Source organism: Poromitra crassiceps, assembly GCF_964638095.1.
Source record: "Poromitra crassiceps genome assembly, chromosome: 23".
NCBI classification, from domain to species: domain Eukaryota; kingdom Metazoa; phylum Chordata; class Actinopteri; order Beryciformes; family Melamphaidae; genus Poromitra; species Poromitra crassiceps.
The window spans coordinates 17,596,923-17,613,937 of NC_139639.1; the positions used below are offsets into that span (position 1 = coordinate 17,596,923).

Here is a 17,015-nt window from a genome sequence, read left to right on the forward strand (position 1 = left end):
ACAAAATCTGTCCATAGAGATAAGCACGCACGCACACACACACCCCAGTGCTTTATACCAACTGAGACAAACTTGCATTAATATCATCAGTATATAATGGGAGCTGGGGCTCTGTCCCACTGTGACATCATCATTATGTCATAAATCCCACTGTGATGAAAAAAAATCCATATAAACAAACAAAATGTTAGTAGTCATCCCATATTGCAGTTATTTTTACTGATAGTTTTTCATTGCTTTGCTAGAGGTGCTTGGAAAGAAGTTATTTTGACCATAGTGTTTCAACATAAAATATTTTATTTCCAATCATGATGCATTTTACTGCTTTTTTTTTTTTGGTTAACCTTACTGGTTGCAGTATTATTGTGCAAAATGAACTCATCACTCGTGTCACTTAACATCCATTCTTCCATTTTGCTGAGCAGAATAACATTTAAGTATCACTGCATGATCCAAACTTAATATAAGTATAATACAGAAGTGCTGCATTTGAGGTGGCCTGCACTTACAACATAAATATTACTGTACATGATGATAAACTACAGGTGTAGGAGCCAAGCAGATCTGTAAAAACAACATGAAACATGAACAAGAATGTTTTATTTGTTGAACCAATCAGAACCAAACCAACTGGTCAGCGGTTATAGTACAGAGCAGGTAGATGAAGTTAATCCAATTCATACCTGGACTTATAATTTTACAAAAAAAAAGACATGTGGAGTTTAGGTGCATATTCTTTTATACAAAATAACTGAAACCCGGGGAGGGGGGGGGGCATGTAGCCTAGGTAAACCCAGCCCCCACGTGACCTGCTCTCTCAGTTCCCAGTCACCTTGTGACTGTAAGCAGGGTGAGCCTGAGAGCAGGTCACTGGGGGCTGGGTTTACCCAGGCTAGGGGGCATGTGTATGTCTTTAATACACAATTAAGATACCATAAAACAGTAATTACTGTTATATAACGCCACATTTCAAAGTGGTTCCCTTGACATTGAACCAAACGCATCAAACGGAAGCCAGCCAACAACTGGAAGAAATAACAGCAGCATATTTACAAGAGTCAGTGTGACTAAAACAAAGTCAGTATTTAAAAAAAAAAGAGCCGCAGTCCGATCTCGACATCAGAGGTGATAAACTCTATAACAAGAATCAAACTTAAAACATTTCGAATGCCGTTGTTACGTAAGTCCTACATACGGGCATTAAATAAAAACACTTTTGACGTTTGGTGTCAAATGAAGAAAGCTGAAGGAGTGGGGTTAAACAGGAGGGAGGGAGGGAGGGGTCTCAGTCCTCCAGGCTGTAGAAAGCTGAAGGAGTGGAGTTAAACAGGAGGGAGGGAGGGGTCTCAGTCCTCCAGGCTGTAGTTGGGGTTGACGACCAGCACCGCCTCCTCTTCCGCGCCGCTCGCAGGCTCCGAGCCCTTCAGCCCCCCCTGGGACAGCTGGATCAGGATGTGATCCTGGGGTGAAGACAGAGACGCATGCAGCACTGAGCACGGATCTGTTTGAGCTTCAACACAAGGCTTAGAATGGAGGTTCAAAAAAGGTGTAACTGAAGCAACTGAGTCAGTGGAATAGTAGAAATATGAGAGCACTTGATTTAGAGCTGCTATGATTAGTCGATCGACAGAAAATTAATCGGCAACTGTTTCTAGAAACGATTTAGTCGTTTAGACTCATTGTTAACAAACAAATACTACGAGACAAATTCTCTCGATCCCGCTTCTTAAATGTGAATATTTCCTGGTTTCTTAAGTCTTCTATGACAGTGAACTGATTATCTTTGGGTTGTAGACTGTTGGTCAGGACAAAAGAAGACATTTGAGGATGCCATCTCATGCTTTGGGGAAAGATTGATTGATTGATTGATTGATTGATTGACTTTTATAGACCAAATAACTAATCGATCCGTCGAGGAAATAATTGACAGATTAATCGATAATGAAAATTAGTTGCAGCCCTAAGTTGCGTTTAATAGATCATTTCATTACATAAACTTACCTTCTAATAGACTTATTATCCTCAGTACTTAAGAAGTAAACTTGTCAAACTAACAATCTAATGAAAGGTAAAAGACCATAATGTAGAGATGCTGTGAGACCACACGGCTGTCGGGCCATGGAGGCTGGACTTACATAGTGCACCAGCCGGTGGATGACCTTCTCAATCAGGCCCTTCTTGTTGACCAGCTCCTCCTCTGAGTCGATCTCCGACTCGATCTCCTTCAGGTACCAGTTCACCACCGCGCTCTTCTTCAGCTCCTCCTCTTCCTCGGCTGTGCACACAAACACACAGGTAAAATAACTGAAGTACAGACGGATAAGACGGTCATAAATTAATCCGGGGGGGGGGGGGGGGGGGGGTGGTTAGTGCAGAGTGAAAAACGGAGCAGGACAGAGGAAAAATCATCCATCTTAACATGTCATGTATTGAGTTTTAAAGTCTTCTTTTTATTTTAAAAAATCATAATCATCATCATATCTGCCAGTGGGGTGAGATCATATCACTTGTTTCCATTTTGACATTATCAATACTAGTGGAGAGATTTGCCGCATTTCAAAATACTGTCACTCGTTTGAAGAAATTCTTGAAACTGCACTGAAATTGAATTGGAAACAAATAAAATAAATCTCACTCCATTGTAAATGCCTTGTGCATGACTCACGACTAGACTACATGGCTTGTTAACACGGGTATTCTTCTCAGTGTGGTACCTACCATCAAGTGTAAGAATGTGATGAAAAGCAGGAAAACAAAAGTTGAAAAACAGATAATTCTCGAGCTGTGTGTCTCAAAGTCAAACAGTTCGAGTCTTACCCTCCTCTGCCCTGCGGAGATGCAGGACCATCAGGTTGGAGATACGTTGGTACTCAGAGAACGACAGGCGGAGAGAGGGCTTGGGCTGGCTCCCAGGCTCGGCGTGGCCGTTCACGTGGCCGTTGATCCCGTCCGCGTGCCCGTTAAGACCGTCGGCATGGCCGTTGACGCCGTTCACTCCGTTGGGGACTCCGTTGGGGACATTTTGCACTACATAGACAAGTTTGGATTACGTAGATTAAACCGAGTCACTGCAGCAGCAAGCAGCTAATATAACAGTAGAATATATTGAACGTAAAGATACAGCATCTTCGTCAAGCAATACGCAACTCTTATTAGTTTGAAAACAATGTTGGCTATTGACAGATTTGCAGGTTGATAAGAGTTTGTTTGCTTGTAATGTAGAGTTTTGATTTTGACAGCATTTATGCAGCAAATGAGGATTAATTAATGTCTTCAGTTATGACAGGAATGTTTGTATCGTCTCTGCTTGTGTAGTAGTTTAACTTTGTGAAACTACTACTTTATGTATATGTAATGTATGTATATGTGTGCATTTATTGTCTCCAAGGGTATACACTGCAGCGCGCGTCTTCAGTACCTTCCTCCTCCTCTTCCTCCAGTGGGTCATCCTGCTCCAGGTTGACGTCAGGCGTCTCCACTCTGATGATGGACTTGTTCAGGAGACGGAAGGCTTCCTTCACGTGTTTGGGTTGCACCTGCAGCCGCAAAGGCAAACCCACTTCATCAGTACAAACTCCTGTGCACAGACTCTTCATCAGTGCAATCTCCTGTGCACAGACCCTTCATCAGTACAATCTCCTGTGCACAGACCCAGCCGATACTGTAATAACGCACTGATTCACTACTAGCTCAAGTTCCTGTGTGTACCCACCTCGTCACAACAGTGCATGCGCGCCATGCCCTCGGAGAGGCGGATCATACTCTCCAGCTGCCGCACCGTGATTCGCCAGGCTGACTTGGACACACCCCCGGAGCCGTCCCGTTGACGAAGGCGCTTGTACTGCTCAACGATGAACTCCTCTGACTCACTGGAAATCTGCAGGAGTAGACACATTAACATACGATCGTTAATACTAATCACAATGTAAACTCTGTTGGAAAAATGCACATATCACATACATACTGTATCTCACACACACACACACACACACACACACACACACACACACACACACACACACACACACCTTGGGTTTGAACTGCCTGGCGAAGAGCAGGTATCTGCGGATCTCATCCAGAGTATACAGCCTATCCACTGACTCCTCCACGCGGGAGTGCAGGTCCACGATGCGTCTGGCGATGGCATAGTCTGTCACCTGGAACACACGCAGAGAAACAGTCAGTTATCATATATAGAATTCAAAACAAAATATGAGCCATAATCGTGTTGGATTAAATTAGACTTTTTTTCCTTTTCTTTTTTCAGGTTTTAAATTGTATACACAAACATTTTATTTGGTTAAATAAAGCAACATTCGAACAAGAAGAACAGGAGGTGTGAACAGAGGTGACAATGTAAACAAAGTCAATAGGTGGGAATCCCTATGAAAATTAAAAAAAAACTAGGGATCTACATCTACATATATGTGTATATATGTATATGTATATATATAATAGAGTATATACCGGTATATATACTCTCTCTCTCTCTCTCTCTCTCTCTCTCTCTCTATGTATATGTATATGTATATGTATATATATATATATATATATATATATATATATATATACATACATATATATACACACAGTGTTGCTTACAGCCGTACCTCGTTGCAGTCGTCCACCAGGATGAAGAAGAGGTCAAAGCGGCTCATGATGGGCGCGGTCAGGTTGACGTTCTGCTTCAGACTCTTGCTGCGGTCGTAGCGCCCGCCCACCGGGTTGGCTGCTGCCAGGATGGACGTGCGAGCATTCAGAGTGGCCTGGAGAGAGAGGAGGGGAGAAAGACACGGGGAAGCTCTGTTATTCAACTGCTGAGATTAGCCAAAATGGAAATATAACGTATAATGTGAAGGACTGCTGTGTGTGATGCAACAAAAATGTGGAAGCGGAGATGATCTTTTATTTATTATAGAATGTTGAGTGACAGTAGGCTACTAGAATCATCTCAAAAGGCAATTTTGAGTAGAAGACTTTACATATTTCACGTTACAAAAATAAACTGATGTGGTAAAAATCGTGTTTTGAACTACCAGGAACTACTTCCCCAAGTTCTGTTGGAAGTGAAGGTGATGGGAGACTGTGTACAGCTAAAAAAAAATCACTGCGCAACGCACAAATACATGGTTGCTCACCTAAAATAGTTCCAAAATTAGACTTGGTTACATCAGCTATATTGAGTTAATGGCATTTCATTTTTAAGATGTAGTAATATAGTAACAACGATAATGTGGTTTCTATGTTCTCGTCACAACGGGTAAGTTGACAAATGTGGCAAACTATTGAAAACCTATTCCTTCATCTATTACTTGAGTAAAAGTATTACTATTTTCCACCATGACCTTAAGTATCAAGTGGCCTGGAGGTTTGAGACTGAACCAGCTCCATTACCTTGACTCCAGCCTTGGTGATGCTGATGGTCTGCTGCTCCATGGCTTCATGGATGGCCACCTGGTCCCTGAGCTCCATTTTGTCGAACTCGTCGATACAACACACCCCCTGGAGGCAAAACGCTGTAATTTACTCCACTGCACAGACATGAGGCACCCAGAGGCCTCTCAGAGGGCCAATTAACTCACTGTAAAATGACCTAAACATCATAAAAACAAACATCTGATTCTCAGATAGCATTGTGCAGAGACAGGGACAGAAAGAAAGCAGCAGTGTGAAACTCACGTTGTCAGCGAGCATCAGAGCTCCGGCCTCGATGACGAACTCGTGCGACTCCTCGTCTCGGACCACGGCGGCTGTCAGACCCGCAGCGGTGCTGGCCTTTCCACTGGTGTACACTGCTCTGGGACTGAACTCCTCCACGTGCCTGCATGAACACACACACACACACACACATGAACACACACACGTGAACACACACACATTACTATTGCAGTCTGACTAAAATCTTCTTAGCAAATATGAGGTTGCAAAATAGATTCATATTCACTCCTAGATTTATCAGTTTATTGCCATATATCAGGGATAAAATGACAGGAGGCCACGGGCCAGTTAATAAACAAACATTAATAATATTATTGTCTTCTGTAGTGGATTGTAGTCCCCCCCCCATAACAATAAACAACAAAAGTTAGAAATTCAGTTTGCTCACTTCAATTCAGTTCTCAAATATGTTCAGAGTAAACCCTGTTCATAAACAAATAAATTAAAGGCTCTCTCCAAAAAGAAAATGAACCAAACATCTCTTATGCACACAGGATAGATAGATGGGGGGCCAGTCAGCACCCTATCGCGAGCCGCATCTGGCCCCCGGGCCGCAAGTTGAGTATCACTGCCATATATCAACCTTGATATGGAATTTGGAATGTCAGTGTGCTCAAGATAGAAGACAGGACATCAGGTACACAACAAGAACAACCACTGTCATATGCAACAATATAAAATAATTAAGATATGCTAATATGATATATAAAAATATATATATATATATGCTAATATGCAGAGCATTGCAGAGGCACAAAAAGTGACAAACGGCTTAAAAAGAAACTAATTCTGTCCGTTTATGGTAGTGGGTGGATAGATGACAGCATCATGTACATGGTTTGCTTTGTGCCACGTGAGCACATGAAGAGAAGAAAATAGTATTGAACTTGAAAGAAAACACTTTAGGTCCAAAAAAAAAACCAAAGTAGGCCACTGGAGCACACGGATCCTTTTTGAAAAACGTTTTTTTATTGAAAAACTAACATTTCGACGCCATGCGTCTTCATCAGAGTTTCATGGCGTCGAAACGTTAGTTTTTCAATAAAAAAAAGTTTTTCAAAAAGGATCCGTGTGCTCCAGTGGCCTACTTTGTTTGTTTTTTTTGGACCTAAAGTGTTTTCTTTCAAGTTTATATTTGCCCATTCTCTGGGAGCACCGGACCAGCCTGCTGGGCTGTCTCGGGTGGAAGCGCGCCTAACCTCATCCCTGCAAGAAGAAAATAGTGTCTTACTTGAGGAACTGGCTCTTGGCAGTGCTGGGGTCTCCTACGATGCAGACGTTGACGTCTCCTCTCAGAGACGTGCCCTCCATGGTCGTCTTGGGAACGCCTCCAAACAGCATCAGCAGGATGCCACGCTTCACCTCGTCATTACCTACACACGCACAGGAAGTAGTGACGCAATGGGTCAAGTGGGCGGGGCTACACAAGGTGATTACGGTAGGGATGCACGATAATATCGGCACGGGCATCGGTATCGGCCGATAAAGGCTTTCAAATGAAATATCGGCACCGGCCCGAAAGGAACGGGCCGATAAAATGGCGCTTGCATGTTTTACAGAACCTAAGTTGAAGTCCTTTTCTCATTTTGCCCAGTGAATGTGTACATAAAAAAAACATTGTGTCTGTATGCGCCAGTGGGCCATCACGATAAGAGTAGGCATAAAAATGTGTTCATTCCATTACAGGAGAGACTTGATGTTCTCTCAAATTAGGTGGGGGGAATAACGCACGCAGATATCTGTATGAGCATCAGCAATCGACCAAAAGAGAAAATTATTCGGCAAACAATCCAACATGGGGCATCCCTACACTCCCTGGGAGGAGCACTGACCGTGTATGGTGGGGAAGAGGCTGGTGCACAGGTTGTGGTAGAGGTTCTTGTCTTGGCTCATCTCAAACACCTTCTCCCACTCCTTCACCGACATCTGGCTCTTAATGCTCTCCGCCGTCTGCTCCTCCTCGCGTAGCTCCTTGCCACCGAACTACGACAAGCACACGGGCACGCTCGGGGCTCAGCACTGGGGCGTGTTAACATTCACATCCAGCATGTGCAGAGCGGGTTATTCAAACCCTGGAGCTTCCACTCCTTTAGTCGGGTTGGTTTGTGTGTCTTACCCGTGGGTTGGTGGGGGCCACGTTGCAGGCCAGGAAGGCCAGTCTGTACGACAGCTCTCTGACTCCCAGGGCCTTCAGTCCTCTCAGGCCCTCAGTCTCAAAGCCCTGGGCGCCTCCGGCTACACGGGAACCGGTCTCTGCACGCACACCTGGAGGGAACACACACATCTATAAATACAACCAGCAATCACGTGTGGGAGGGGCGCGCGTGTAGCAAAGATGCTCACAAGTCATTTTTTTTGCAAGTCCAAGTCAAGTCTCAAGTCTTCGCGCTAGAGTCCAAGTCAAGTCTCAAGTCTTTGGTCACAAGTCCAAGTCTCTTATGGATGAGCATTCTACCATCTGCTGGATGCCATCTGGTCTGCTTAGAACACCCTACAAACTGAGGAATTCAAAGCATGTACTGTATTATCCTCACTTTTTTATCTATTAGCATACAGTATCAGCATGAGATAGATAGATAGATAGATAGATAGATAGATAGATAGATAGATAGATAGATAGATAGATAGATAGATAGATAGATAGATAGATCGATCGATACTGTAGATAGATAGATAGATAGATCACAAGTCCTAAATCTCGAGTCCGAGTTGAGCCTCAAGCCTTTTGAGGACAAGTCTCAAGTCACTGTGTGTCCAAGTTGCCATCTCTGGTGTGGCCTGTAGGGCTAAAATCCATGCCGCGGCTCGAGGCGGTGCATTTGGCGTACCGGGGGTGCTGAGCTGGGACACGTCTGGCACGACGATGAGCGTCCCGGTGAAGTCGCAGCGGTCGCCGGCCTGAGCCGTCTCCACCGCCTCGGCCCGCAGGATGACCTCCAGGGAGCGCGGGATGGAGCCCCGCGGCAGCTCCGCCTGCGTCTCCTGGATACGCACCTGTGCACACACACACACACACACACATACACACACATACACACAAAGTTAGCTAACCAACTTAACTAACGGACTAACTACACATGGTCACACTCGTGCAGCCCTTCGCCATCGCTACCTTCTGGAAGTCGATGAACTTGGACTTGTGCGTGTCGAGGTGGAAGCGGGCGCGGTTGTTGCAGACGGGGTTTCGGCAGATGGTGGGCGGGCAGTACTTGAACTGCTGAGCCACGTCTTTGATCACTCCCTGGCAGTCCATGCACAAGAAACAGCCACTCACCTGCACCAGGGCAACACAGTCAGTATTGGGCGTGGTGACATCTTACTACAATAAGCATGCACATTTTTATGCGTTACACCTTTTTGGTGATTATAACAGTAATAGTAATGGGTGTCTTTACCAGTTCGGGGTGCACTGGGTGCGTCCTCACCACCTGACCGCTGATCCTCACCAGGGTGCCGATGCGCAGGGACGACAGCTCGCGTATCCTAGCAGACACACAAGAAAGGTCACATTTCACTAATCGGGGGGAAAAAAACTTTATGGGTGTCAAAGAGGGAATAGGTGCAGCATACAAAAATAAACATACAATTAACAGCCAAGATTTGTGCAAATAATTAAATAGATATTGTGGATAAATTTCAATTTGAAACATTGTAGCTTTACTTTGGCAATGTCAGCATGTTTTATGCCAAAAAAAACACTGAATTTAACTGAGACTGAGCATGTGTACAGTGATTCACACGTTGGGTAAAACCAAACATGCCTGTAAATTTGTGTGTGCGTGTGTTTGTTTGTTTGTGTGTGTCTTACTTGTGTCTGGTGGGCAGATCCTGGATGGCAACGTAGAACTCTTTGCTCGGAGGAACATTGCCGTGGTCCCGGGCGAAGTTGCGCACTGCTCGACAGAGGAAGGGATACACTCTGAAAACACAAAATCAAGTCTTGTGAATCCACAGCAGCCTCTCTGTATGCCTGTTGAAGCAGATGGTGGTTCTTTATTCACCAATGGAGCTAGTGTAACTCACGTGTGATAATAACCCCATTATAACCCATATAGGTAATACCCTAATACTTGATTTATCATTTATGGTTCCTACATTATTACACATTAGTAAGTAATTCATAAACACAGTTATAAATGTTTTATTCTTGATTAATAAGCTAATAATGTGTGTTTAATGATTCTTGCGGTCCATTCCTGGCCTGTTGACAGTGTTGTTGCTATGCGACGCTGGTGAACTGGGGGTCGCTCTCCTATCTGTTACGCCAAACTCAATACAAAATCTTGTCAGTATTACTGTTGTCTTGCTTGTCACTAAGAGCCCGACAGCTATAACATGACTTTAGACCTGTTATGAATCAGTGGACTCTTTCCGGTTACGTGACGTCAGGGTGTCCCCAAGAATTTTATTTTCATACTTTAAAAGTGTGATGGAATCACCATTTCCAAATTAGTTATGATATAAATTACAAGCGATTTATTTAGGAGTTAATGGTTCGTAAGATAATTTAGTAAGTTAATAACAAATACTGCAATTCATGATTAATTCATGTACGGTAGTTAGAAAGCTAGTTCTAGTTAATACTAGTTAAGTATTTTGTGTGACCTCAAAATCAGATTGAAAGGCTGGCATAACCTGAAGCACCATTCCAGCAGTACCTCAAGACTCACAAGCATGGACTGTAGAAGTCTCAAAATTATTTTCTCAACAGAAAAAGGACAGACACAATAGAAAGTGATATAGAAAGAAACTATGAATATTTATTTAAAAGATGTAACCAATGGACTCTAATCATTTTGAGGCTGACCTGTAATACTCCTCCTGGATGGTGGTAGCCAGCTCCTGGTTGAAGCCCTCCAGGTCTGTGAAGCTGACCAGCAGCGTGTTCCTCTCCGGCCTGATCAGCTCCTCCGCCTCCCGGACATACTTCACCTCCCCGTCCCCGGTCTGGAACCTGGACACGCGGGTAAATAGCATGATGACACCCGTGCATTATGCATAAAAAAGAAAAAGCAGTCAAAAACATGTTTTAAATGGACGCGCTATCTCCCCCGTTAACATCGAGAGAACAATAACATGGCGATGATGCACTTACTCTTCCAAGAAAGCCTGGAATAACTTCTGGCATTTTTCAGCCAACTCGTCTTTCATCGTCTCTCCGGCATTCTCCACAACAGGCGCAGCGATATCCATAGTGAAATAATGTTAAAATAAGAGCTGAAAAGTTTTCAAAATGACGACAGGTCCTCTCTGTAGTATGTACACCCAGCAGGCAGCACGTCGGAAGGAAGGAACTGTGTACGGTTTCGCGCGAAAACTGACACCACGTGATCTTTGGCGCGCCCCTGTCAGCCAATCACGCGCGTGCAGTTTTTTATGGCAGACAAACTAGCCAATCTCGAGTGAATGTGTAATATGACGTGGGTCCCCTCTCATCTTTCCCGCGACACGCTTCCTGCATAATACAGATTATGCCACTTCTACTGGTGGTGTCAATCTGAGAAGGTTTCTGTTACTGTTATCCCTATCAGTCATCCTTGATCCCTATATTATATGTGTTTGCGCTAACATTTAGTAAAATAATAGTAAAAATCAAAATATTGCTCATTGATTTTGCTGAGGACCCCCTTTGAGAACCACTGAGAAAAAAGTATCTCTGGCAAATCCCACGGTGTAGTAACTTTAAATGACCACATGAGGGCAGTGTGTGTGTGTGTGTGTGTGTGTGTGTGTGTGTGTGTGTGTGTGTGTGTGTGTGTGTGTGTGTGTGTGTGTGTGTGTGTGTGTGTGTGTGTGTGTGTGTGTGTGTGCGTGCGTGTACGTGCATGTGCACACTAATGATGAATAGCTAGCCTAATAGTGGTAACCAATGGTAAGTAACCAATGAAAAAAGTGTGTTGGCATCGATTAGGCTAGTACTTCTCAATCCGGTTGTTGTTGTTGTTGTTGTTGTTGTTGTTGTTGTTGTTGTTGTTGTTGTTGTTGTTGTTGTTGTTGTTGTGTGTAACTTAAGACCCTGGATTGGATAAATAATGTTGGAGTTGAGTCAGTCCAGTGCAGTCTTCTTGAGGTCATTCTCGCCTCTCCATCTGCTGAGAGCACAAAGACCCCCAACCGGCTATTGGTTTCACCTGTCACATTGTATCAAACCACCCGGAACCAAGCAGGAAGTTATTGCGGCCTATTTGGATGCAACCCACCTCTCTCTCTCTCTCTCTCTCTCTCTCTCTCTCTCTCTCTCTCTCTCTCTCTCTCTCTCTCTCTCTCTCTCTCGCTCTCTCTCTCTCTCTCCCCCTCCCCCCCTCTCATTGACATAAGCTCCCTCTTTGTCTTGACCTCTGGTTTTCCCACAATTGTTCAGCCACAGGAAACTCAGGCTGTCTGACTCTGAAGGAACCCGGCCATCTGTAGGCTAACTCATACAAGACTCACATACACACATGCATTCACTACACACACACACACACACACACACACACACACACACACACACACACACACACACACACACACACACACCATGTGCCCCCTATCTTTCATTCCAATATCCAACGCAAGGCCCTCAAAGGGTCCTCTGACCCATCTCACCCAGCAAATTGTCCATATTTTTAATGTACTCCATCAAGGAGAAGACGTGCATTTTATGCTGAGTATTTTCGTATTGTCGACTGTAGCATACTCTGTAGTAGCCTATGCTAGGCTATGCCCTTTTGATGCACCTTTATGCATCTTATTTCTCACCATCATTATCTACTCTATAGTCTATACTGACCCCCCATTACATTGCCTCAAATCGCATATAAAGGGAGGTGTTTGTTTTATTAGTTTATTTGTCAGGGAGCATATACAATAGACATTAATCCTCATAGGGGAAGAGATGCATTGTAACAGATTTAGTCATAGGCTAATTTCCATCTGGAGTCCCTGGGCAGGTGGATTCAGAAGCCATTCAGAGTTAAGAAAACGCAATAAAATACATAAAGTGAAAACATCCAATATCTATAGCATAGGTTAGTACAAGAGATCACAAGATAAAATAATATGGACAATAAAGTAAAAGAAATAAGCAGGTTATAGTGTTATGGTCTCCCATCTGAAATAAAATAAGCCTGTTGCTTATCTTCTGCTTCCGCTGCACAGACGGAGGTGAATTTCAGTGTAATGTGCATTGGGCGGTAATCTATCGAAAAGCTATCTCATCTCACTGGTGAAGTTAGAGCACAGTGTTGACTCATTGTAGGCGACAACTCAAACTCCCAGGATGTTGTTTGACTTGATATGTTAAAATGTTCACTTGTGTAGGCCTACTTTTTTTTTATCAACTTTGGTTATGGAAGAAAGTATATACATGGACGGTATTGTATCTGCACTGCATCAAATTCCAATCAACTTGGTGGTTATAAATTATTGAGCTTGAACTTGAACTTGAACTTGAACACACACACACACACACACACACACACACATACACACACAAGATATATAAAGTGCACTTTATATATCAAAATGCTGCTCACTTTTAAAATCACTTTACATGAGGTCCTGAGGTAGCCTACCTACTGAACTACTTTTTACTTGTACGAGAAACACATCAGCACGCTACTCGAGGTAGGTCGACAGATTTTATACCCTGTCGCTTTAAAAGTCTGATGGGAAAAATAGCTTCAGGTAGAGTGCAGCAGTTCACTGGAACAATCTGCCAAGGGACATAAAAGCAAGTACTACTGTGACCAGTTTTAAAAGAGCCTTTAAGTACTGGCTCCACAATTAGTGGCTCCATGGCAATGCACTTTACATTTATTTTATAGCCTTTTTATTTTTTTTAATTCTTTTTATAAGTGATACATTGCCCTGCTGCTATTTGCTTTATCTGCTGCTATTTGTTTTATCTTGAGTTCCTTTAATGTAACCGCTCTCCGTTGTTTTATGTTTTTTAATTGGTTTTATGTTTTTTATGCCTCGTCTTATATGTTTTATGTGAGGACCACAATGGAAATAAGCCTTCGGGCTTTTTGTGTTTTTATCCTCGGTGATTGATATATTGTCTGTTCTTTTCTTACTATATGTACCGTTGTGTTCTTTTTTTATCACCAAATAAATAAATTCATTCATTCATTCAAGCCTGGCAGGATCCTGAAGTTGGTGAGGCAAGCTTATGGCAGAATTGTTGCTAGTTTGAATCCCAGGACTGGCTGTGGAAATTTGGGTGGGAACAAGTAACACTCTTCCCCCGGCAGGGCTTCCCTTTTAACAGCTGTGTGTGTGTGTGTGTGTGTGTGTGTGTGTGTGTGTGTGTGTGTGTGTGTGTGTGTGTGTGTGTGTGTGTGTGTGTGTGTGTGTGTGTGTGTGCGTGCGTGCGTGCCTGCGTGCGTGCGTGCGTGTGTGTGTACTGCACCCATACTATTACTATCCAGACGCACATCAAGTGTACACACACACACACACACGCGCACACACACACACACACAGGCAGACACTGCACAAAGTAACACTCCCACATGTGTAGTTTGCTGGTGCAGGGAGATGAAAAGATATTGTCAGATAGGCGGTAAGAGTGGAGTGAGCCGCGGGGTGTGAAAGAGGAGAAGCGAGTGATGATTTACTGAGAGTATTCACCAGTGTGCTCGACGCTTTGCCCACAAACTGTCTCTTTTTCTGATTGTATTGTAAACTGTAAGATCAACTGTTACATGCAAAAAAGAAAAGAAAGGAAAAACATCCTGGTTTGAAATACTTTACAGATCAGCTTTACATTTCTTTCACTGCCTGTCCTTGATTCTGTTGGGGAAAACAAATAAGGCCTATAATTGACCTTAGTGCAGCTCTCTATCTAGTTAATTGCAGAGCTGCTTGGCTTGGGTGCTTGATTGTTTTAGCTGCTTGTTTTTCCTAAAATGAGCTGGAGGAAGTCTTTCCTGTTTTGAATACACTATGAATAGCGTGGAAAGTGTGTGTGTGTGTGTGTGTGTGTGTGTGTGTGTGTGTGTGTGTGTGTGTGTGTGTGTGTGTGTGTGTGTGTGTGTGTGTGCGTGTGCGTGCGTGCGTGTGCGTGTGTGCATGCGTGTGTGTGTGAGAGAGAGAAACCAACAGCGGAGTTCATTCCTCCTGTATGTGTCTGTTTACATTTGACATATTCCAATGAGTGTTTTCCTATTTAGGCCCTATATAAACAATATGTAACTGTAACTCATCATTCTATTCTGTTTACTAGGCTACAATGTATACCTTTGCTTTGGCAACATGCACTCCGGTATTTCATGCCAATAAAGACACTTTTAATTGAATTGAGAGAGATACCAGACATGTGCCCACCACTGACATAAAAAGGTAATAGCGGAATGGTTATGCTGTATTGCCATTCTATGTGTGGTAATTCTATAAAGGTTTATGTAAAGCAGGCCCGTCACATGGCTTGTAAGGATACGACAGGATAGAGCTGCAGCGCTTCACTGCAGCATGCTGATTTACAGCAGTGATTCTCAAACCTCTTCATATCAAGGACCCTAATTTAGTCCATGAGCCATGGACCCAATGAGATGTTGTCTCTCTGAGCCAAATATGAGAATATTGTTATTGTTAGATATGATTTTGTCCAGAATTCCATGGCTATAGTATAGACGCGAGGAACTATGATCAAAACAGTCATTCTTTGACATTCTCTAATTGGGTTAAGTTCTTGTAAATAAAATAATGGTGACATTTAACAATTCATCAATTTGCTGGGGACCCTCGTCCCCCCCCCCCTTCCCCCGGAGCCCCTCAAGGACCCCTGGTGGTCCCCGGACCCCACGTTGGGAACCACTGATTAACAGTATTCTCTCTTTTCTTCTCTCTCACGCCTCCCCTCTTCATCCTCCTCTTCCTCCGCTCCAGGAAATGGGACACAGTAAACTTCCAGCTTCTGTTTCTCTCACTTCCAGGTGGAAGTGTGTGTGTGTGTGTGTGTGTGTGTGTGTGTGTGTGTGTATGTGTGTGTGTGTGTGTGTGTGTGTGTGTGTGTGTGTGTGTGTGTGTGTGTGTGCGCGCATAAAGCGCTGGGAAAATGGACCTCCTCACATAGACCCACACTGTATGTATCACCGACATGCCGTAAATTTGACACACATACACAGGCACACACACGTCACAGACACACACGTTGGAGGTCACCATTGACAGCATTGTTGACTCAGACACACCTGGTTGAAACATGTCATGCATTTGAAAACACATTGAGTTTCATTTTCAGAAGAGGTTATAACTTTAGTGCGTTCACGCTCTGGATCAGTGGATTCAATAATGAGCGGCTGAGTGACCATGAATTAACACAAGAGGGAGAGAGAGTAGATGGTACTTATGACTGGAAGAACACGCCATGATTACACTCTCATTTCGAGAGAGGGAATCTAGATGTAAACTCCCATCTTGACCCCAGAATTCACTAAACCCAAAATTGGTACTTAAAAATAAATGAAAACAATGTCTTGATGATTTCCACACCTTGGGCCATGTATCATGTAGGCTATTTGAGATGTAATGCAGTGGTTCTCAAACTTTTTCACGTCAAGGACCCTTAAACTGACACAAATTAGACGACGGACCCCCATTTGGTAAGATTTTTGTCCGAGGGTCTCCCATCTCATAAGATTTTTTTCATTTAGATGTTTTATTACAGAAAGTGTATGAAACACATGATCAAAATAGTCATACATTGTCATTCTGTTACTCATGGATGGAATTACAGTGACAATAAAATATTACCCTTTTTGCTGTGGACCCCTTTCAGAACCACTGATCTAATGGATTTGAGTTGGGAAAGATACTTGTCTCTCTCTTCTGCCACTCTTAACTGTGTTTTATGTAATAAATCCAAAATGTTTTAGGCTTAGCAGAATAATCCCCCACCTCAATCATTTGATTGGTCCACTGGAATAAAGAGAGTGGGGGGGGGGGAGGGGAAGTTTGCTCTGGTTGGGCGGTTAACTGCGAGCCAGCAATATACACTGTATCACTCAATAAACAAGAAAATCTCATGATGAATGACACAATCACAAATAGGTGTTTTCCACATTTTATTACAAATGTATTCAACAGAATACACGCATGGCAGCATTGAAAACAATCCAAATCACACTATTTACAAGAGAAACACTTAACGCTATGAGGGAGAGGACAAGTCGTGGGCCAGCAGACTGCTCCTTACTCTTTTGGGTACATTTGTGTAAACTTCCTCAAATGCACGCACACACACATGCACGTGCGCACACACACACACACACACACACACACACACACACACACACACACACACACAAAAA

At 43.4% G+C, this 17,015-nt stretch overlaps 1 protein-coding gene across 2 annotated transcripts; it reads right to left on the minus strand.

Moving 5' to 3' along the window:
- Window positions 1-1,282: 1,282 nt before the first annotated feature.
- Window positions 1,283-10,975, minus strand: mcm6 (minichromosome maintenance complex component 6). 2 transcript variants are annotated; one of them, XM_083659422.1, is made up of 18 exons: window positions 10,814-10,975; window positions 10,526-10,672; window positions 9,527-9,637; window positions 9,144-9,201; window positions 8,831-8,992; window positions 8,547-8,712; window positions 7,835-7,983; window positions 7,551-7,701; window positions 6,950-7,091; window positions 5,680-5,821; window positions 5,395-5,502; window positions 4,611-4,766; window positions 4,029-4,157; window positions 3,713-3,877; window positions 3,419-3,536; window positions 2,818-3,027; window positions 2,136-2,275; window positions 1,283-1,460 (listed from the first exon to the last, which is right to left on the minus strand). In XM_083659422.1, the coding sequence occupies exons 1-18, from the start codon at window positions 10,909-10,911 to the stop codon at window positions 1,347-1,349; spliced, it is 2,466 nt and encodes an 821-aa protein (XP_083515548.1). In that variant the 5' UTR covers window positions 10,912-10,975; the 3' UTR covers window positions 1,283-1,346. The 2 variants fall into 2 exon arrangements, with proteins under 2 accessions (XP_083515548.1, XP_083515547.1); XM_083659421.1 differs by having other exon boundaries at window positions 9,114-9,201.
- Between the last annotated feature and the right edge of the window lie 6,040 nt (window positions 10,976-17,015).